This window comes from Lytechinus pictus, chromosome 17 (genome assembly GCF_037042905.1).
Source record: "Lytechinus pictus isolate F3 Inbred chromosome 17, Lp3.0, whole genome shotgun sequence".
Lineage (NCBI taxonomy): Eukaryota > Metazoa > Echinodermata > Echinoidea > Temnopleuroida > Toxopneustidae > Lytechinus > Lytechinus pictus.
Window position 1 is genome coordinate 20117317 of NC_087261.1, and position 24297 is coordinate 20141613.

The window sequence follows — 24297 nt, forward strand, 5'->3', positions numbered from 1 at the left end:
GGCTCCAGAATATGCTATCCACACATCAGGGTGTGTTTAAAGAAGCACATCGATATTAAGCACGATTGATAATGATAACCATGATGTTCACCAAGATTTTTCTATAAAATTTTTAATAGTCTCTTGATCTTATCCCAGGTGGTATGATCCTAGTTCATTCCAACCAGTTTATCTGTATAAACCATTTGGTCTAATTGCTGTTTAGCCCTTTTACCATTTTGTCTAATTTCTGGTTAAAGGTTATACCCATTTTGCCCTCATGACAGCCCAAGTAGCTCCCAAAATTCCCCCCAAAATGCATGCTTTGTGGCCGCTGGGGGACTATTCTTTTTAGAATTGCCCCAAGATCTGTCACAAAACATATTAAAGATTATTAAAATTCAATATATTCGAACTATAGCAGAAAAATGATATTTGCTTTTATTGCATAACTGCTTGCTACCCGTAAAAAGTAGCCCTTAAAATGAAAGAAATAGCCTTTAAAAATTCTGCAATCTCCCCAATGTGGAAAAAAACAATAGATAGCCCTAAAAAAATAAAAATTATTCCTTCCCTGGTATACATCTATCTTTCCCATTCATTGGATCCCATTCCTCATTTTGACATGAGGAGCTGTGATCCCCGCATTCATACGAAATGCCAGACATATTTAGCGAATTCCAGACAAGCCTCATAATAAATAAATTAGCATATCTCTCCAATGATACAACCGACTGTTATGATTAAATTGGTTTAGTTTAATTTTGAGTCCTTCTGAATTAGTTACAGGTACAGTGCACAAGGGCTTCCATCTGAGTGCAATGAAAAGTGCATCCCCCTTGATGCGAGCATTTCACTTCCAGTCAGTGGCTAGTCTCATTGTAGAGACTCTAGTTTTGAATTTAGAAAAAGGTGCGTTTGTATACGCGATCAGCTCAGATTTTACGACCTTCAGCTGCAGCATCGCGAATGCGACATTGAGCACGATTGAGTTTTGATATGTCTTTAAAATTGCTCTTGCAGCGGAAGCCTCCACAGGCAGATTCCAGAATTGACCTTTCCTGTGATGGGTCAAACTGCGCACTAAAGCTGCGCTAACAAAAGCGGGAAATTTAAACACAATCGAAAATATATTTTCCACACTGAACAGTGCACCGCTGATCGTGTTTGTGTTCTGCGTTTTGTAATTGAGTTTTCAATAAAGTTGAATGTTGCTGTTTAAATTTGAAAATCAACATTGAACACACCCTTAGTTTACACAATGAGTGCAGTGACATGGCATTTTCATGAAACATCTTTTCAGTGATTTTAAACTTACAAGTTTGCTTTGAGCCAATCGGATGCTAGGATTTCAGTAGCTTATAAAAATATTCACTGATTATTTGTTCCATAAGATGCTCCACAGGTCCTCCGACAAGTGGTCCTGCCTTTGTTTAAAAAAAAACAACCCATAATAGGCTTTAGGGTTAGGTTTCAGCTTGAAGTCTGGTTTTAAACTTCAAAACATATAGGTGTTCATCTGCATACAGTCAAACCTGGCTATGGGCATTTTCATGGTAACTGACGTTACACGGCACAATTTTACACACCTGTCATTGTGTGTATGATTATCTCTAAAACAAAAAATGATGGCAGTTTGCTTAAAAGCAACCTCCCATCATTTGTTGTTTTAGAGATAATCATACACACAATGAAAGGTGTGTAAAATTGTGCCATGTAACGTCGGTTACCATGAAAATGCCCCTATACTGGAAACCTGTGTTTGGTGGCCGCCAAAATTGTCTCCCATTTGAAAGGAATTATGTGGCAAAGAACATTCCATAAAAAGGAGTCATAAAAGACACCCGACTACAGTGGCCACATTTTCTCTTTCCATTTTAGTGGCCTTTATACACAGGTTTGACTGTTATTTTACCATAACAATGTCATGGATGCGTGCATCCTAGAAGGGTTACTGTTCGAAAACTAGTAGCATACTACCTCAGGCGTGTAGCTGATGTTACCCAGGTGGAATCGCTAAGGTCACCATCTATTTTGAGCGCAGTGGAAAGCCAGTCACTCCAGCCTAGCCTCTTCCAAAGACCTTGTGATTTTCTAGGTTAGTTTTCTATGCCATGCAGGGACTGAGACGAGATTAGCTGGCAATAGTATCTGTCCACACTTTCTCTTTCACCTGGGTTTGGGCGATTAGTCTCTTTATATACCACTCAGTTTCTGATATGAATGTTGTAGCAGTCACGGGGCCTTGTCTGAAAGGGACCAGTACTCAAACCAGGCTCAGTCTCTGAGCTTTCACACAAGTATATAACAGACACAGTCATTCATCAAGGGGGTGTTGCAAGAAAATAATTGCGATCAATTGCAAATATTCTGTTGCAATTTTATGATTAATAGATCGATGTTAGCTGTAGCAAATCAGATTAAACTTCTAGTTTTAAGGAGCAGATTAGCAATCAATCACTAATTTGCAATTAACTACAAGACATATGAATGATTTAGGGACCAAAAATAGACTTGCAATTGATCGCAAGTTTCTTGCAACACCCCACAAGGTTTTGTTAATTTTCAGAAAAAATAGTCAGCTGCCTCTTGAATCGTAGAAGATACATCCACCTGGATACACTTTAAAGTATTTGAAAGGGCATCATAATGAAACTTGATTTGGGAGAAGCGTCTTGTCAGTGTGGGTGATAGTGCTCTTTCCAAAAAAAAAAATCATATTTCAGTAGCTTATATATATATATATATATATATATAATACATATAACATCCATCAGTGAAAAAAAAAAATCTGACGTTTTCCTTCATGAAATTTCATGTTTCTGAGGGCCAGGCAACCGTTTATACTTTATCGATGCACACGTGCCAGTCTAATCACATTGACGTTTACATGCTACAACCTGGTGGGTGTTTCATAAAGCTGTTCGTAAGTTAAGAGCGACCTTAAGAACGACTGGTGATCCTTTCTTGTGGTAAATGGTATATTGAATAGGCGATGGTTTAGCGCGTAAGAAGGGTTCACCAGTCGTTCTTGAAGTCGCTCTTAACTTACGAACAGCTTTATGAAACGGCCCCCGGGTACCCATTTAATCCCTGGGTGTAGATTGACAAACATAGAAAAGTGCCTTGCCAAAGGACATTATAGTGCCGGATGGGATTTAAACCCTCTACCCTTGGTTCAGTCAAGTGAACCACGACACATCCACTAGTAGTCCTTATTCATTTTGTACTTGATCATGAAAAACATCAAGACACCTTTTTTACACTTATTCCAGTCTTGCATAAAGTCATGTGTAAATGTAGGAAATATTTGATTATTTGACCTATATGACCATCAATGGTGAGGGTGGGTAACAATTTCAAACAGTAAAAAAAGTGTATGCAATCTTGAAACCCAATCTGGTTATGGAATATCTGAGATAATAATGCTGGTATACACAAAGCCATCTAATCATGATTAATGGGTTCCTGATGTGATACTAATTGATCTTTTGATGAAGGTTAATCACACACTTTATGGTGGTATATTGTGATAATAAAAACTTAATAGTGCTACCATATGCACGTGTGCCACATATGGAATGTATCAAGACTGGATATGACTTTCCAGTCTCCTATTCTATATCAGTCATCATATATACAGATTTTAAGGGCCCGCCACCTTTCTTTGGGACACTGCTCTACATTAAGTCATGAGTGAGAAAAAGAAGGACATTAAAGAGCCAATGGGTAGGGCATTGAGGCCAAACAGAAGGACATACACAGCTATGGCCATGGATTATTTCAATCCTTGTATATATTTTTCAAAAAAGTTTGATTGAGTCTTCCAACAAAAAAAGACAAAAAAGAGAGAAGAATTTATTATTTTAATTCCTGTATATATTTTATAAAAAGTTTGATTGAGTCTTCCAACAAAAAAAAAGGACACAAAAAAAAGAATGGATTATTTTAATCTCTGTTTATATTTTTGAAAAAGTTTGGTTGAGTTTTCCAACAAAAAAAAGACACAAAAAAAGAGAAGAAAATAACCCCCAAACCCCCTCACTAATATACATGCATGGATCAAGAAAGTCTGTGATAATGATCAGCCCCTCAGCCTTGCCCGATTTATCATCCAAATCTTCATCCATCTCTTGTTGTGAATTGTTGTGTCATCATAGCAATGGTTGCTAGGAGTCTCTTTCAGCATCAATACCATTGTGAGATGTTTGGGATCTAGATGGCAGGAAGGTTTAGGATTCCATGCAGTGGAGTAGGCCTATACTGTAGGATGACTTGAGTGTGAATTACGCATAGGCATACATGAAGAAAGAGAAGGGTATGATTTACAAGTACTTGTAATAGTAAGTACTATAAACAATGAATTTCTTATGTAGCCAAAACAAAGTAATTGGGTGAAGGGGTGAGTTAACATAAAAAATAATTTTAAATTATTTTAATGGAATGACCCGAAACTTTAAGCCGGAGTGGACTTCAAAGTTCAGAGTATGTGCAGGGGCGAATCCAGGATTTCCTAAAGGGGGGGGGGGGTACATTTTGCCAAGGAAAATTAGACAAGCAAAAAAAAAAGAAAAACGTATTCCCAATAATATTTGGGGTGACTCTCAAAAGGGGCCCACATTTGTGTATGAATGACATGTTTACATTAAAAATGTTAACTATGACTTTATGAGGGGGGGGGGGGGCACGGGCCGGAAATGTCCCCCCCCCCCCCCCGGATCTGTCACTTGACAGGAGCAGTGACCTGCAACATTATACAGGTTGGTGTTTCATAAAGCTGTTTGTAAATTATGAGCAACTTCATGAATGACTGGTGATCATTTCTTGTGGTGAATTATGTGAATTAGCTCCTAAGAAAGGGTCACCAGTCACTTTTCTGGTTTTTTATATTGATTTCATAATTTCATGTCAATTTTATTGTCAATATTGTGATTCTTGATTTATAATAAAAACATAAATATATAAAGTTATGTTCAGAAAAAGTTAAACAGGAATTAATAGATTGATCAATATAGGTATATGAATTAAAAATATAAAAATGAAAATATATTTCATAGTTCCAATTAAACAACAGTAGCCCCGAATGCATTAATGAGATTATTCTGAAATCATTCATAACCAAATGTAAATCTAGACTATCTATTGATCATGATTTCTTGAAGATTAATTGCATCAAGTCTTGAGTCTTCTCTTGTGAATCTCCAGATTTTGACATTTTGAATTATTTGGCTGATGAAAGGAAAGAGTATATCATTTGTTCGTATGTATTCATTTTTATATAAAAAGAATAAAATGTACATGTTCATTGTTCAAATGTTAAAAATCATATGAAATATGTAGGATGGCCTATTTTAGCGGTATTTGCAAAATACCACTTTTCTTTCATGGGGTCCTTTATAACGTAGATACATGCATATAAAACAAAAGTATATGGGAAGGGTTACTAGTAATATATCAACAAGATTTAATTTTAAAAATGTTGTCCAAAGTTGGAAGAAATATTTTTTCAGGTGTTGAAAAAGGTGTTTCTTCAAAGACATTGCCATAAAATCCAGTGCATTTTGCTTTTATTTTTATTTCTGGAGTTAAATTGCCACCATGAATTGTCTCTTGGGAGATATTTAATGATATGATTAATATTTGCATGCTTGGATTTTCACAAATATTTAATTATAAGCTCTATAGGATTGGACCTTCAAGTTTATTTTTGCTAAGGCCCCCATTCCACAGAACGGAGACCATTGAGAGACCACTGAAAGATCACTGAAATTTGTCATCTCTGTGGAATGGCTCAGAAAGATCCCTCAAAGAACTCTGAAAGACTGATGGATATTTCTTGTCTTACTGGTCTTAGACTAGTCCTATAGAGATCTTTCAATGGTCTTTCAGAGATCTTTCATGCGACAAGTGATCTTTCAGAAATCTTTCCATGGTCTTTGCCTAGTCTTTCAATGATCTTTGAATGATCTTTGAATGATCTCTCATGAGTCTTGCAGTGATCTCCGCAAAAATCTTGAGAGACTGCCGAAAGATCATTGAAAGACTATTAGGACCTTTGAAAGTTCATCGAAAGACCACTGAAAGACTGCTGAAAGACCACTGAAAGACCATTTTCCTGTAAGACTGTTGTAAGACTGTTTTGAACCGTTTCAAAAAGTTTTGGAGCCCATGAAGACCACGAAGACCACTGAAAGATTGGTCAGGACCCGTGTAAGACCTCAAAGACCATTGTAGGTTCATTGAGAGACCTCTGAAAGATCAACCAAAAATTCATGGTCTTTGAAAGTTTTTCAGCGGTCCTGCTCTCTGTGGAATGGCCCCATAAAGTAGTGTATACTACTAAGGCCCCCATTCCACAGAACGGAGACCATTGAAAGACCACTGAAAGACTTAAAATTGGTGAGGTCTTTCATGCGACAAGTGATCTTTCAGAATTCTTTCCATGGACTTTGCCTGGTCTTTCAATGATCTTTGAATGATCTTTCAATGATCTCTCATGAGTCTTGCAGTGATCTCCGCAAAAATCTTGAGAGACTGCCGAAAGATCATTGAAAGACTATAAAGACCTTTGTAAGTTCATCGAAAGGCCGCTGAAAGACTGCTGAAAGACCATTTTCCTGTAAGACCATTGTAAGACTGTTTTGAACCGTTTCAAAAAGTATTGGAGCCCCTGAAGACTACGAAGACCACTGAAAGATTGGTCAGGACCCGTGTAAGACCTCAAAGACCATTGTAGGTTCATTGAGAGACCTCTGAAAGATCAACCAAAATTCATGGTCTTTGAAAGGTCTTTCAGCGGTCTTGCTCTCTGTGGAATGGCCCCTTAATATTCTGAATGAATATTCCTTTAGGACTTTGTTTAGTTCAATTACGGGTCTTTCAGACGGGCTGCAATATTTTATTTAATTTGGGTCATTCGGGGTCAACGACATTTGACGGGAGTTCCGAGAACGAACATCGTACATCGTAATTGTGCGCTTATAAGTTATTGTGCGCGACGCGAAATGTGCACGAACCCGCGACGTTCTCACATAATGTAAACAAACCCCGATGTACATGTAGGTCATCCATAAACGGTCAGTCAATTAACTTCCATTTCTACGTCATAAAAGAATAAAACGAATGTATTCGATTGGTTTCTGGATCTGGGGTGAAGGAATTATTGAGGAATAGATCGGGTGGATGCACCTTTGGGAAATCACAAGATTGGTGAGAAACATGAATCAGACAAAAATATTGGCGTATCGTAAACTAAGGCAATTTATGGAAAGAAAAATCACCGAAGACTTCATCTGGGTGAGAAAGAACGACGCACCTTATCACAGCAAAATAATAATATAGGTCTACATATTTCATTTTTTCTCGAGAGTCCTACTTGCTTGTCATGATAGGATAGTCGTGGGAGGTTTGAAATTTATTTTTATTTGATCTAGATTCACAAGAATTAATATGGTTTTGTGAAAATGGTAGGGTATTTATATTTTTCAACGGTGGGAGGAGTTTGCTCGCCACGAAATGTGTGCGATTGCCTGGCCCCTGGCAAGACAGGTGCGGTCAGAATAGTTTGTTGACATTACTCTCATGGCCTGGCTCGCGCGCTACACATCATATGGCGCGCCTTTAATTCGTCGTGTGTATGTGTAGTACGTGCATGTGTGAATTGCATGCTGTATGCATGTTGCGAGTAGTTCCATAGCTTAGCTCACGTTAGAAGTCACAGCTTCTGAGACATGAATTTGCCCAATTTGTGGATTATACCGGATATATCTCTGAAAAGCAGTTCATCACCGCAGGAATTCATATTTTGATTATCAGTCAGGTCTTTTAGAACTGAACGTGAGTAATAATTTGGCGAATTTCGAGTCGTGCATCTCGTGATCTCGCTATCATTTTTTTGTGATCGCAAAGAAGTCAATGCCCAATGGGAAATCCATGCGTGTGGTAGTCATCGCACAGTCTAGTGCCTCCTCCTTTCAATACATTCGGATCGGCTTAAAAAGACAATTGATGGTCTCAATTCATGAATAATAAAGAATTATAGCGGTAATTTTGAACAGCATGTTGATGTGTAGCAGTTGACCGCTACTAGTAGCGGCGAGTGTTGTTCCCGGGGTTTTGTTTTTTACTCGTACCGGTAGTCGGTACCACGGCACGCCATTATTAGTGTAGCAGAAGTCAGAATGCAGCGACCGGCATGAGTGGTGTGCCAGTGCAGTGCCCATCGCCCAATCCAAGATCTGCCGTTGCGTTGCCAAACATTTGTTTACCATGTCCATGCCCCCTCCTACTGACATCCAGTTGATTGATGCAGTTTCTGATCACTTTCCTGGTGATAATTTTATTTGTCTGCCAAGGACTTCACAAATCATGAATGGGCCCCCCCCCATGTCTGCGCACCGAAAATTTATTTTAAATTGCACTTAATAAATAAAGGTCTAGATTTAACTTTTTAATCAAGTAAAGTTTTCACTTTCGGTCAATATTGTCACATATTTTCAACTGCACTGTAAGTGTGCACCTGTTCATTTCACACATGATTCCAGGATTTTAAAGAGAAAGTCTGCATTTTGAGGCCTTTACATGTATATGAAATTCCTTAAATTCATTATTTTCACCATTTGTTCATTTCTTTTTATAATGAATATCTGTCTCTGCATTCCAGATATGAAGTTTGTCGCTGTTGCATGTCTTTTTTGTTTAAATGTTCTGGGAATCTAACTGGAAAGATCTTGCAGATTTTACTTTTTGCCACAATATTCTTCCTGAATTCACCTGTTTGCTTCTAAAATGACTTGACAAAAAAACAGTAGGCCTAATCATTTTCACCTCTCCAAGAGTAGGAATTTTCCTGTTAAAGATAAATACCAGTTGTAGTAACAATCTCAAAATGAGTTCGAACAGAATACAATAAAATGACCACCCACGTGTTTGTATGTACAGGTATACATGTAAATAAAAAATATTTGCTGAATGGCTCTGGAAAAAAAAGTGTAATTGCTGAGAAATTAGCAAAAAAGCATGTTATTTTTATTCCATGATATTTTGGGTATTTTTCCAAACAATACTTATACACTTTCCCACATATTATTTTGTGTGTTAGTGGTCATCAGAATTATCGTTTTTTTAGCTAAGAAGATTTCATGATTTCACAAAGATAAGTTAAGACTCTATTTCAATATATACCGGAACTTGATCTATGATAATATGCTAGCATTTATGTTAAAGACTTTCTCATGAAATAATTGTCTTTCTTTTACCTTTAACTATAGATACATTGTATATATTATGTAGGTCAGGAACTCAGGATGTCCATAGGAAATAGGATACACCTCTTTAGACGCGGACAATTTCCTCTTATCTGACATTCCATTGTTCAATTACAAATGACCTTTATCTTTTATTTTTCTTTGTATATAGATCTACATCCTTAGATTACATTCAGAAGTTGTCCTGAATGTAATATGTATCATTTGTAAATTGTGCCTTTGCTTTTCTGCACATGTACATGTATGTTTCATGCCAAAGGCCATGTAAATACTTATAATAATACATGTACATGTATGCAACATTTATACAGTACTTTATTTTTAATGCAATCTTTATATTTCTTGTGGAAGACATGAGCTGTATAAAATTCTCTATTATATACATTATTCTCTCATAAAAAAAACCCCTGCCCCCCCAAAAAAAACCTGCCCCCCAAAAAAAACCCAGAGGAAGAATGCTTTGCTGCATAGAGTATTACAATTATTAATGAGCTGTATGTATACATGTATTGTACACCATGTGTTAAAGAGATCCTTTGAAACTATTTTGGTGATTGAGGTGAACACAGTCTGCGTCCTGTTTCGGGTCAAGTTCAGGTTTGAAAGTACAAAACTCTAATACAATAGAAGTATCTTGAACCCTACCTACCATGTCTCAGTGGGACTCCTCTCTTGACGCTTGCCAGTGGACGGTTCACATTCTTAGCTTGGTATAAAGTTTCAATGGCCCGTATTCTGAAGTCAGGTTTAACTTAGACCATGGTCTAACTCTGTGCTAAAATTATGGGAAGCAAAAGTTACCAAAATTTAGGGTTATGTTTCTTTGTATGTTTCTTATGCTTACTGTGCTCTTTCCTGATTCATCGATGGTGAAGGCAATGATCTATTTATAATTCCTACACAATTATGAATGATTTGAGAGCCAAATGAGCTGAAACATATCTCTACTGTTAGTGATTTATGTAACAATTGGTTATCCATACTTAAACCACAACTTTAAACCTGAGTTTAAGTTAAACCCGACTTAAGAATACAGGCCAATATGTTGGAGTAAGTCACTGCTTTACATGTACAGTACCCAGTCACACTTGCAAACCAATATATATTACAGCCCTTCATGTATGTATGGTAAATGGAGAAATGAAACAAACAGTATGAAATAAAACCCCCTTTCAGATAAAAAAAAAGATGGTTTGCTTTTTGATATTTGGATTGTTTTCATTGTGCCTGTGTGTCTGATTATTATGAAATCTGCATGTAATTTCAGACGATATTATAGATGAAGAGGTTTTTACAGGGATTTGTCCAGAGCCACCAGGATTTGAGGCAAGAAGAATGCACATTCGCGAGTGTTTAGTTTTTGTTGTTGCTTGCTCATAACTAGATGAAAATTAATCACTGTTAGTTTTTAGGCATGATATTTTGATGCTAGATCGACTTCCCATAATTCATATGTTTGTGATTGGGAAGGTGTGAAACTACAAAACACGACAGATATTTTTGAAATCTCTTTTAATGAATCAAGGAGGTGGGCCAGTGTGGACCTCTGCAGGGCATTCAGCATGCTTCGCAGTATTTCTCCATTTATCGAGGACGTCCAAAGACTCCAATTTAAGTAGCTCAGACACAATAGGATTTGAATAGCATAGGAATGCATGTGAAAACAACATTGAATGGGATTTTTGCACTGTGCACACGGATGTTGCAATGTTGCATGCTTGCAGCCTTACGATATTCAATGAGACTATGAACCTCAAAATGATGGTGGACATGTTCATTGCCCCCTTCCAGATTCTTTTTTTTATTTTTTATTAAGTATGTAATGTATATGTTTTGATGAATTTCAACAAATATATATTCATGCACACCAGGTGGGCCAGAGTGGTAAATATTGGTGGTAACTGGTAAATACTGCCTGGATAATATTTTTTTAGGAAAATGGGAAATACTAAGTGGAATTGAAGGGACATTACTACAAAATCTAGGGAATCTACTTCTTGAATATTTTTTGGTATTGTCCAGGTGTTTCTCAAGCATATTGTAGCATTTCCCTTTTAATACCTCCCTGTACAATGTACATCTTATCGTACTTCCCATCATTTACAGGTTTTTCCCCAGTATTTCCCATGTGGTGGGAAATTTTCCTGGAAATTGCCAACCCAGCCAATTACCCTGGGTAACCAGGGTAATAATAACAGTCCATACATTTTGCCTGTAGTCCTACAGTACATGTACATTTAGATACATGTATAGAGGCTTTGCTCAACAATTAGGTATGATTTGTCTACATTGCCCTATCTTCAAGTTCAGCGGTATACACGTATTATTGAATGAGGGCTGTAGTGTGGAGGGTTTATAGCATGTGATGTTTAATTGACCTATGCACTAGAGCTGCAATGGAATGTAAGCAGTCCATGCAATGAACACTGAATGATGCAAGGAGCTTTCTCCTTTAATATGGGATACCATAATCACAGATAAAATGTTGTCCATACATTGTATATTGAAAGAAGAAATTCTGTTTTCCAGAACAGATTTTGATTGGCATGTTGCTGTACTGTCCCAGCTACATGTACCAGCCAGCATTCTTTGACTCACATGGTAAATCATTCTAAAAGCACTGCAAAATAGTTTCAGAAAACTGTACCTGTCAACATTACATGTACAGTACTTGTAATTCTGGTATTGATAGGAATGTGTCAGAGATTGATGGTTGGTAGCTTGCATTGTATCCTGTTGGCCTATGTATGTGTATACATGTATGTTTCATTTCATTCTCTGAATAAATCGGTTTACTTTGTAGTAATTGTACTGTTGTTTACGTACACATACTGTCATTGAGATGTACATGTATATGCATCAAAAGTTGTAAACAGCAAAAGATGTACATGTTGCTTTTAAGTTTAAAGAATCCTAACTGGTTTCAATCTCCCTCATGGCAGTAATGTTATCAGGGTAATAGCGTATCACACATCCTTCTAATAATACAATCATCCAGCCTTCTGGCGAGATGAGGTCCAATCTCATTAATACCTCACACACATGGCATGACTGCCTACGTGTGTTCACACTGCCATACAGATGGCTTTATGCCTGTATGCTTTGTGACAGACAGGACACTCCAAATGTGCCAATGTGAACATGCATTTTAAAGCTGTGAATTATGATCAAATATTGATTCCATGTTTTTCTTGTTTTTCTCTTTGTTTTTTCTGTTAATTTTTTTTATCTCGTACATGTACGACACGGTTGTAAAGGCCCCAAAGGATATTAAATTGAGTCAAGTAACTCTTGCTTCTTGTTCCTCTTCTGGTGCTACGCGAGGATCACCATTAATCAAGAAAATATTCTTTTATTTTCAAGTCAAAAAGATGTAAAACAGTAAAAATGTCTTGTCTTCCTATTTGGGTATACTCCCCAACATCCCACAGAGGGAGCCAACCGAGCAGGAACTGCGCTGATGTTGATGGCGCGGAGAGAGAAGATGCTTTTTAGTATTTGCTTTGTATGAATTTTAACGTTGTACAGCATGGAATCGCCCATAAGAGTTCCATCTCCCACTGGTGTTGAATGTACATGTAGGATATGAAGTCTAAAGGTAATATCGTCCCACAGAGAGCATCGTGAAAGCCAATTGATATTGAAGCATTATGTCTCAACTCTCATATATTCAATAAAGGTTTTTTGCATGTGTGCAGGTATCTCTCTGTATTTCAATTGTTTCACGAAGCCCTCGTTAGAGTGAGAGGGATTTCCATTTCACACAGTGGGAAGCATCCAAAGACAAATGCAGTTGATATGTCTAATTTTAGGGAAAGACAAAATCTGAAAAAAAAACAAAGAAAGCCCAAACAAGCCTTCATATTTACACGTACATGTATGTGCTCTTCTTTGCATGCTGTTTGAATAGAGTGCACGTCTGAATAGAAGGTATCGGGGGGGGGGGGGGTGGGGGAGATCTACATGTAGTGCACTCATGTGGGCCAGACTAGGTCTACATTGTGGTGGCACAATATTTTCTCCTGCGACAATTGCTCCAGGCTTAATTTCGTCCAGGGTTAGGGTAGGGTATAGTGTTGAACCCAGGTTGAGAAGTCGGTCATTTGATTACATGTAGTGTATGGAATTTACATGTAGAGTGGAACAATTGTTGCTTGAGCAAATGTCTTGGAACCTATTGTACTCTGTTTGTTAAAATAATAAATAGGCCTACTTTGTGCACTTTTACTTGACCTGCTTTCGATAAAATAAAAGATGCACAGCTTTAAGTCCAGAAACCCTCAAATTTGTGTGACTTGTCTGGCAGTGCGAATAGGGTGTTAAGAGGTGTATCAGGTGTCTTTGGGAATTAGCAAATAGTTGACCTGATTTTGAGGTTGGCGAGGTGTCAGACATGTGACAAAGGGGCTGCTGCTATTTCACTTTCATTGGTAGGCCTACATGTACATGTAGTGGGTATTGGAAGTGAGTCAGTGAATTGGAAACGAAGGAGGGAGAGGGGGAGACACCAAAAAGATTATTGGAAAAAAAAGTATACAAAGCATACATTAACAAAGTAAATAATCAATAATTTCCATGATGTTTTTATATATTTTTTCAATCTTTCTCTTATTCATTAAACCAAGCTACATGTAGATCTACAAGTATGTATTAATGTTCAAGTGATATCATAGACCATGGATATTTCAAAACACAGTCTACAGTGTATTAAAAAAATAAATGCAGACAATATTCACTGTACACAGGCTTGCATGCTGACAATGCCCAATACAGTTTATCCAGGGCATCATTTTCATACAGATAGGCTTTGTTTAGCTGCTCTCATCGTTTCACACACAAACCACACAAGGACATGTGATGCATAATACCGCAATAGCCTTGCCACAACCTTCTCTACTGCATCAGACCTTTTCCATACCCAATCTGGGAGCTAAAGAGATACCTATCAATTAGCAACTTACTGCTCTGATTTCCCTTGAAAGCGACTCAAGTGTGGGAACGCAGAGAGTGGTGAAAGCGAGCCCAGTCAATGAAATACTATGACTCATACAACACATGGATGCATGCTGCTGTAGTCTCCTGCACAGCCCAGGGCTACGTGATTACTCACGTCCATATTCATTATGGATTATCAGTAAAAAGAAATGCATACTACATACATGTACGTATTGGGCTGAGGTCTAGCTTTTCATTGCAAAATGCCAGCTACATGTGTGCATTAGACGCTCTTGCTCTCATGTTCAACATAAACAAGTATACAAAAAGTCATTAGAATTACTAACAAAAGAAAAAAAAAACATTTCTGTAAGTTTGATATTTGGTGTTTTAAGTACAGAATGCAGCTAATATAATGATTCATGCACAAGTACTGTATCACTGCAGATAAATTATGATCACATATTTTCCTTTCAATAGGGCAATTCACGAAATATTTTCACAGTTAATAAAATATGGTGTTTCATGTACATGTATGGTGTTGAAAAGAATGCTCTATCAACATATTTCAAACAAAGAATTGTTTTATAGGGAAAGTGAAGTGTTTTTTAATGTTTTGTTAAACAGCAAGCATGTGTGGAAATGCTCGCTTGAGATGACGGCAGCCTAAAACAAGTGTCCCAATGAAATATTTTTCTCATGTATTGCACCATTTTTTACAAATCTAATCTGTTCCAGCACCAAGTGACTTTTTTTGTTTGAAGGTAATTATGAATACATGTATGTCATTAATTCAGGCTGTTGAAAGTAAAAAAAAATCAGAATGTCTCTGATAATTGATGAAAGGTCTGAGTTATGTAGACTATGTGTTTTTATGAAAAGAGTGTGTTGTTGCCATGGCATTGATTTTGTATTGTTTTCCCAAGGTTTCTCTCCTATTTCATGCTCAGCAGGCCTCTGTGTAAAAATGGGGAAAAAATAAAACCACACAAAAGTGATCTACATGTACATGTATCTCGACATTGAGGTTTCCTTGCTATTTGTTCTTGAGCATTTTAGTAGAACATGCATGCTCAACATTGTGTACAACATAGGCATTGTATGAAGCATTGCGGTTGGGGACATGTGTGTAGAGGTTTTGTGTAGAGGTAATCGTGCAAATCGTGCAGACAAATTTTTTTAAAGCACAGTTCTATGGACTTGTTGCAGCTGTATTGTTTTTTCCCCCCTTGAACTGTGTGGTATTATGTCTGCACCCCTGCTGTCTGTTACAATTGTGAAACAGATGTCCCAATTTTGACATTGTAGCAGAAAAAAATAGCTTTGCATTCGAAAGGCGTCTTGGTAAAGAGCTCTGAAGTGGAAGTTTGAAATCTACAGTGTACATGTTCATGTACTAGTTACAGAGAGTGTTTATAGAGGAAGTCTTTAAAATCAAAATAAGTTGTCATCAACAGTATTTTTATGAAACAAATATAATGAACTATCAGGCCTGCAGATGTGATAAAATTTAACCAACATGAATAAGCACCTATGGGGAGGTATATGGTCAGACTGTGAGATCAAATGATATAAGAAATCAGTCCCTTCCAAGTCACACATGATTGGCGTGAATCAGTTGGTTATTGAGAATCATTATATTGACTTTAATATTGATCAAATGAGCAATGAATAATGACTGACTGAGTGAATGATTAATTTGTTTAAATCAATCAGTCATTTGCACGATCAGTTGATCAATCAATCAATCATGGTTTCAAATTGATAGTCATAATATTGACATGGATTATGGGGCAAAATCAATGGGGGGAGGGGTGTTGGCAATCATGGGGGTATCATTGGGCAATCAGTGCAAACAATTGTAGAAATTAGACCCACAATCATTCACTATCTCTATATTTTGGGGTCATAGTCTTATCTGTACTGTTGCTTTCTTATCTGCTATTGTAAAAATCAGACTGTCAGATCACACATATGTATTACTTACTAATACTTTACTTGGATTTACTTGGATGTAGAGACATAAAGCTGGAAGCTTTATATTTGTCCCTCGTCACGTTGGGTTGTATTGTTGACCACTTTACTTTTACATATACATGTATGTGACTGAATTGGTCATAGCCATTTAAAAATCACTCAATCAATTAATCTACATGTAGAAATTACACAATATGTTGATCAATCAATCAAGTTTGGCTTCATATACTCTGTCTGTATTGATGCTTTATCATCTGGTATCATCAACGTGATGTCCGTATGAAAGAGACGCTATGAGTCACCCCACAAACATTTGTTTTGGGTATACAAGGGTGGGTAACCTCTTCAAATTATGTACTTTACCAAATCAAAGATTTATCACCATAGCTGTGACTGAGCAGCATTCCCTCTGTGGCTCTGTCCAACCAAGTGTGCTTTGATTATGTCGGGGCTCCACACTAACCCATTTTTCCTTCTGGTCTAAACCTGTTTAAGATGGTTCGGACTGAAAATATTCATATCTACATGTAAATAAATAGAGTGAAATTCACAGAGCAAAATGCTGAAAATGACGAAGTTATTGAATTTGAAAGTTTATCAATATTTTGTGAAAACAGTTATATGCACATCGTCATGAATATTCATTAGGTGGGCTGATGATGCCACATCCCCACTTTCCTTTTTCCTTATGTTATTTATACATGAAATCATAAATGTTTCATTATGTATCATGTAAATGATGTGTCTCCATTATGATGAAATAAGTTGCAGCCATAAATAATGCACTTAATCAGTTGTCAATCCAATTGTTTTAGTTCTTCATCTTGGTAGAAAATTTTTGAATAAACCTAATTTCATAGAATAAAATACAAAAGAACAAGTGGGGATATGACATCATCAGCCCACCTAATGAATATTCATAAAGACATGCCTAGAACTTTCACTGGAATAATGCAAATCTTTAAAATTCAATAACTTTGTTATTTGTTATCCAATTTTGATCAAATTTTCAGCATTTTGCTTTGTGAATTTTACTCTTATTTATTGAGATATAAATTTCTCCAGCCTGGACCATCCCTTTAATTTCGGACCAGGAGATACCCAGTTTTTCCATTTTTTACTGGTCTGAACGTAAAATTTACTGGTAAAAAAAAAAGAAGAAGAATTATATGAAAAGAGACTGAGTTTATTTTGCTGTCAAGTAAAAAAAAAAAATACAAAACAGGGCTGCATTTATTAAAGTACACACACACACACAACATACTTTACATGTAATTCATGAGAACCATTCCCAATTTTAGAAAGCCATTTTTTGAGATGCCAGAGCCATTTTAATGATTTATGAAAGAGAATAAAGTATCAATTGTATCAGTTTGATATATTTTTAATGGTCATGTTGGACCAGTAAATCTGGCAATTTTTTAAAAGTTACTGGTCTGACAGCAATTTTTACCGGTCTGGGACTATCGGACCGGTGCCAGTGTCATGTGCTGATTATGTTTATTCTGCACCAGGGAACTGGGAGTTCTAGATGTCTGTACCATGTATTCATCACATAAAATTTATTGACATACTCGTATAAATATTTAAGGAATGCTGTTAAACACCTTTGCAAAACAAACAAATGATGTGGAAATGTTTCATTAATTTATGAGAATAGGATTAGGGGGTAAAGTTTTCTTTGCATTCAGGCAAACAAACGTACTGAGATGTATAGGAATTTGAATGCCATGGGTAATTTACATGTAGGCCTATATATATATGAAATTTTATAAAAGCCTATAATCCTGTTTTATTATAATCTGTGTGCTTTCCTGAAATTGAAAATACTGTCCATGGTAGTGAAAATACATTCATGTATCTTGCCCTCAATAATTGTACTATTCTTGTAATAACTAACTACATGTATGTACATGTAAATGTAAAATTTAGGCCTGTACAATTGACGACCATTTTAATGCGAAATGCACACATGGTTGCAATATGAAATAAATATTGAATTGAATTCTTTGAGGCAGTCTAGTTGAATCTCATGACAGTATTTATTAAAACTGAAGGTTTCTCTCCGTGAGTTCCAAAGAGGCCGTTCTCATTGTGCTTTCTAAAACTAGTTTACTGGAAACCGATTCAGGAAACCACTTTGGAAGATCGCTTTGCTAGCGTTCCCACTTGATCACACGAAAGTGGTTTTCAAAATCACTTCACGTAAAGCGCTCTTGTTGCTATGGAAATGCTCTCAGTGGGGTGACACGTTTCGCGCGAAATTCAAAACCGCAGCATAGGCATTCTACACCTGTCGTGTGGAATAGCGCGCTCAAAATGTGCGAAGATTGCTTCCCGAAGAACGGTTGTGTCCTCACTTACGCTAAAACCAGTTTAACGAGGCAAAGCGATCTTGAAAACTACATCGCGAGGTGGTTTCCCAAACTGGTTTGGAAGATCGCTTCCAAGACCGCTTTGACTGTTCTCACTACGCGTTAAACTAGTTTCCACTAAACTAGTTTCCAGTAAACTAGTTTTAGGAACATAGTGAGAACAGCCTCAAAGACAGTCAATCACTTGAGAGATGAGTTGACTTGTGGTCATTGATGATGTAATCCATCTATTGTACTTTCACTCAGTGGTGTGATAATCACTAGTCATCAAGCACCTTGCTTATTGTCAACAAGGTTTAAGAGTTTCTTTTCTTATTAAGGTCCTTAATTGATTGTGGTCATTCTATTGACTCACAAAGAACATGATAGCATGCATTGCATTGCTTATAGTACACTGTACATACTCGTACAGGTACATGTATGTAGAGTGCGGCTGGGTGCTCAAGTGTATTGAAGGGGAAGTTCACCCTGACAAAAAGTTTATTGTAAAAATACCAGAAAGAATAATAAAAAAATATTGCTGAAGGTTTGAGAAAAATCCATCAAAGAATAAAAAAGTTTGTAGAATTTAATTATTTGATTTTCTACGTCATATGTGAGGAGTTTTCCTACAGTACATACATGTACATGTATCGTATGGTAAAAAAATCAATGACAAGGCTTTTACTGTACCTTTATTATATCAATAGACAAATCATTTTCCATTGATAAAAAGAAAACAAAAATAAGTCATCAAGAACCATTGAAAATTGAAATGGATGACGTCACAAATCCAAAACTTGAAATGCTAATAACTTTCTTAATCTTTGTGTACATCAACCTTTACTCATTGTTTTTTTTTTTTGATGTCCAGATATCTAACTCATAATGAGTGAACCAGCTAGAGAAGAAGGATACAGGGAGCCCGATCCCGGAGAAGTAAGGGTGAGAAACATTTCATTTGCATGATTTTAATCTATAGGGGGCCTCTTTCCCCTCCCCCCAAACCAAAGCTTTCACACCCTTTGCATACATGTATGTATTAAAACACAAGTAAATTGGGCTGTTTGATCTAAAACTGGCTGCTACTATTAAAGAAACGTATCCAATCTTTGGGCAAGATATTAAAGCATTTGAGGACAAATGGCCAAAACATCCTCTCTGAGGGACCGGAAAATTAATGTACAGTGTGTACAGTGTAGACTCAAAGTGTTCTTGGCATACATACATGTACTTGTACACATTTACATGCATTGAGATTAATGATATAATGCTTTTTTACCCAATTTTTTTACATGTACCTAATTTTTAATGATAATAATAATAATAATAATAGGCATTTATATAGCGCCATCTATCTAGAAATATTCTATTCCGAGGCGCATTGTTTATTATTATTACCCTGGCTTTAGCTCGAGCTGCCTTTCAGCGCTCAGTGCATTCAAGGAATTAATTCTGCCGGGTACCCATTCACCTCACCTGGGTTGAGTGCAGCACAATGCAGATAAATTTCTTGCTGAAGGAAACTACGCCATGGCTGGGATTTGAACCCACGACCCTCTTGTTTCAAAGTCCGGAGACTAATCCACTGGGCCACAACGCTCCACAATGTCTTCTGTGAAGTCAAACAGCTTTCCTGTATTGGCCCCAATAGATCTGATTTCATACTGTAGGTAACGTTACCTTTATTTTTATTTTTTAGGATGATGAGAGGATACCAGAGCCCATGCCTAGTAACCGTTCTGCCCCTCCCAGGAACGCCACCTCTACCAACTCACCTAGGAAACCAGCTACACAGAAAGGAAAGCTACAAAAAGTTACTATTGTATTATTGGATGAAACTGAATTTTACTGTGATATTGAGGTGAGTTTGCTATTTAAAATCTTCCTACTTTTTTCTTTTGACCCATTCTTTTGTTTCTCTGTTTGTTTGTTCGTCCGTTCAGTTGGTCATTTGTGGTTCATTTGTTGATTGATTGATTCATTTATTCATTCATCCATCTATCCATCCATCCATCTGTCTGACCGATCATCCATCCATCCCTTTTTAATATTTCCCTTTTTATCCATTCATTTTTAAATGTACATTCATCTATTTCAATATTATTTAGGTGTATGTTCATCATTTATTTATTGTATACATGTACATAGATCAATTCACTCACTCATCCAGCAATCCATCTTGATCCATGTTGAAAAGATTATGAAAAATTATCATGCTAAATTCAAACTAATGGCCTTTTATGAAACCCCACTTTAATGGGATAAAATATAGTTCATTAAAACATTTTGTAATGAACAACAACGGTCATGTAGTGTTCTTGCTACATGTACAGTACATGAATTGAATTAAATTTGTTATTAAAATATCACTGGCATTCGCCAATATTTTGTCCAAAACAAAAATACAAAGTAATACGTGTACATGTATATAGAGCTGATTCCTATTCCTAAAGCTTCTTCTGTTATTAGATGTGATACATGTATGCAGTATACACCTGTGCATGTATGTATCTGTCATCTCTCGGCTATATGCTACCTCCAGTAGTAAAGATATATTTAGCACAGTATGTATTTGAGTCTGAGGCACATTTGAGATTAAGGTACAGGAGATGTACCATCTGTATTGGTGAGATGAAAGGGAAAAGGCAGATGGCAGCTCGATCACTTCAGAAGCTACAAGACATGATTGGTATTTTGGCTGTTATTGAGGGCTTTCAGACGTGTCTTTAGAGCAGGTGTTTAGATTTGGTAAAGGGCACGCGGGTACCATTGAACTTTATTACAAAAGTAGTAATTAATGCATGTTTTCTTTAATAATACGTGCATAGCAGTGGGAGGCTTTAGGCGCCGCTTTCTCACTGCTTTTTCTCACCTTACATGTAATCTATAGAAGATATGAACACAGTATTGTACATTTCTTGTGCTATGTGCTGTATTCATATTGTCACCTGACTGGCAAAAGGATGTAAGGATATACGAATGTGTTCGTCAAACTCTTTTCCTGTCAGTCGGGCAAAAGGGCGTTAATTCTCACGCGTAGTGCACGCTTAATTGAGCTAATGCCCTTATGCTAGTCACACAGGAATTGAAAATTGCAGCGCACCTTCAACCTACTGCCCTTCTGCTGGAAGCCGACATTTGTTCTGTAATACGACAATTGCTCCTCTGCTAATTGTTTTTAAGATATAAAGAGCTAGGGTTGTGATAGGGTTTTTGATTTAGAGTAATAAGGTCAAGTTTGAAGCTCAGGTTTATGTTTGGTTTTAATGTGTGCAGTGTCAGTAATAGCAATTTTCACGTGAGCAAATGTCATGGAACTCTTCTACCAGCCTGGCGGCAATATGCATAAAAGATGATTTTTATTATCATATTAATATATTCTCCCCATTTTATATAGAAACGTGCCAAAGGGGAACAACTAGTAGACGTGGTATGTGATCACTTGGACATTGTGGAAAGAGATTACTTTGGCCTTACGTATAGAGACTCACAAGATTGTAGGGTAAGTATGAATATTTTGACTGCTGTAACCAGCAATGATACAGTGGCCGAAATCCATTGAATGTCAATGTGGTCTGTAAATTGTGAGAGTAATAATGCAGCTCTTTGACGGCCATGTTAAGGTCATTATACCCCAGTGATATTTGCCCTATGGCGGCCGTACGGCAAGTCGAAAACAGCCGTTTAAAGGGGAATCCAGCTTTGGCCATAAAATGTTGTGTTGGGAAGGAGAAAAATAAACCAAACAGAATAGTGAGAGTTTGAAAGAAATCGGACAAGCAATAAGAAAGTTATAGCTGCTTTAAAATTGAGATCACTAATAGTATGTAGATTTCAAATTGGCAACTGGGAAAGTAAATTATGACAAGGGGCAAGGACAACTTTCCCATAGGCCATGTACTTTATTATCAGGGATTTGGGGTTTTCTCCTAAGTACCCATTCCCCTAGGGCAGTAATCTAAATATAACCCAGGTAGTATATTGTTTTATGTCCTCATGAAAGAAAAATATAATTTGAAATAAAACTTTTTGGAAAAATGACATTTTAGCCATAATATGTATTGGAGTACATGGAAGAGTAGTCCTTGCCTTACATCACTATGACATCCCATATGCGGCCAATTTGAAGTCTCCATGAGTATAGTGATTACCAATATTTACAACTTAAAAAAAATCATAACTTTCTTGTTGTTTGTCCAATATTGTTCAAACTTTCACCTATCAACTTGTCTGATTTTTGTCTCACCTGCATAGCAGAGTGAGACTATAGGCGCCGCTTTTCCGACGGCGGCGTCAACACCAAATCTTAACCTGAGGTTAAGTTTTTGAAATGGCAGCATAACTTAGAAAGCATATGGACCTAGTTCATTAAACTTGGCCATAAGGTTAATCAAGTATTACTGAACATCCTGCCTGAGTTTCATGTCACATGTCCAAGGTCAAAGGTCATTTAGGGTCAATGAACTTAGACCATGTTGGGGGAATCAACATCAAAATCTTAACCTAAGGTTAAGTTTTTGAAATGTCATCATAACTTAGAAAATATATGGACCTAGTTCATGAAACTTATACATAAGATTAATCAAGTATCACTGAACATCCTGCATGAGTTTCACGTCACATGACCAAGGTCAAAGGTAATTTAGGGTCAATGAACTTTGGCTGAATTGGGGGTATCTGTTGAATTACCATCATAACTTTGAAAGTTTATGGATCTGATTCATGAAACTTGGACATAACAGTAATCAAGTATTACTGAACATCCTGTGCAAGTTTCAGGTCACATGATCAAGGTCAAAGGTCATTTAGGGTCAATGAACTTTGGCCAAATTGGGGTATTTGTTGAATTACAGCCATAAATTTGAAAGTGTGTTGGTCTAGTTCATTAAACTTGGACATAAGAGTAATCAAGTATCACTGAACATCCTGTGCACATTTTAGGTCACATGACCAAGGTCAAAGGTCAATGAACTTTGGCCATAATGGGGGTATCTGTTGAATTACCATCATAACTTTGAAAGTTGATGGATCTGACTCTTGAAACTTGGACATAAGACTAATCAAGTATCACTGAACATCCTGTGCGAGTTTGAGGTCACATGATCAAGGTCAAAGGTCATGTAAGGTCAAAGAACTTTGGCCACGTTGGGGGTATTTGTTGAATTGCCTATCTCTATAAGTGTATTGGTCTAGTTCATAACACGTGGAAATAAGAGTAACCAAGTATCACTGAACATCTTGTGCGAGTTATAGTAGTTTTCAAAATCAGCACTGCTGCTATATTAAATCGCGTGATGCAGGTGAGACGGCCAGAGGCATTCCACTTGTTCTTTTTCTTATAAAAACAAGTTTTTATTTGGGTTGGATTCCCTAGTATCAGTTCCATTCAGGTGGTTTGTAAAAAAATGAATGAAACAGCCGTTTTCGACTCACCGTACAGCCGTAGAGCAAATATGACTAAGGTATAAACGTACTTGTGTTGCATGCCTATAAATGTCCTGTATCATCATTTATTTCCGTCAGCGCATTCCCTCTTATGAGCAGTTACTGCTTCTTGTTGCATGATGACACTCATCTCTCCCACTTCTGTTTGTCTTGAGCACCTTCGACATGTACATGTACATACACACAAAGTATTATATTAATATTGGTCCATCATTATAATTTTTCTTGGCACAAGTTGAAATATTTACGTCATCGCTCTAGAGCAATTACATTTGTTCTAGAACAAACTTAAATTATGGGAAGATCTTTGCTGAGATGTGAGTTACATGCAATTGTTC

The 24297-nt window shown here is 36.9% G+C and overlaps 1 protein-coding gene across 11 annotated transcripts in view; it reads left to right on the forward strand.

Moving 5' to 3' along the window:
* The first annotated feature begins 7538 nt into the window (after window positions 1-7538).
* Window positions 7539-24297, forward strand: part of LOC129280146 (protein 4.1-like) — an 82284-nt gene continuing 65525 nt past the window's right edge. For 6 of the 11 annotated variants that reach the window (XM_064112306.1, XM_064112312.1, XM_064112314.1 and 3 more), the window contains exons 1-4: window positions 7539-7815; window positions 19386-19456; window positions 20214-20375; window positions 21912-22016. In XM_064112306.1, coding sequence (XP_063968376.1) covers window positions 19400-19456; window positions 20214-20375; window positions 21912-22016 — 324 coding nt within the window. In that variant the 5' untranslated portion in view covers window positions 7539-7815; window positions 19386-19399. Of the gene's footprint in view, window positions 7816-19378; window positions 19457-20213; window positions 20376-21911; window positions 22017-24297 lie in introns of those variants that run through there. The other 5 variants (XM_064112313.1, XM_064112308.1, XM_064112311.1 and 2 more) reach the window with 1 other exon arrangement.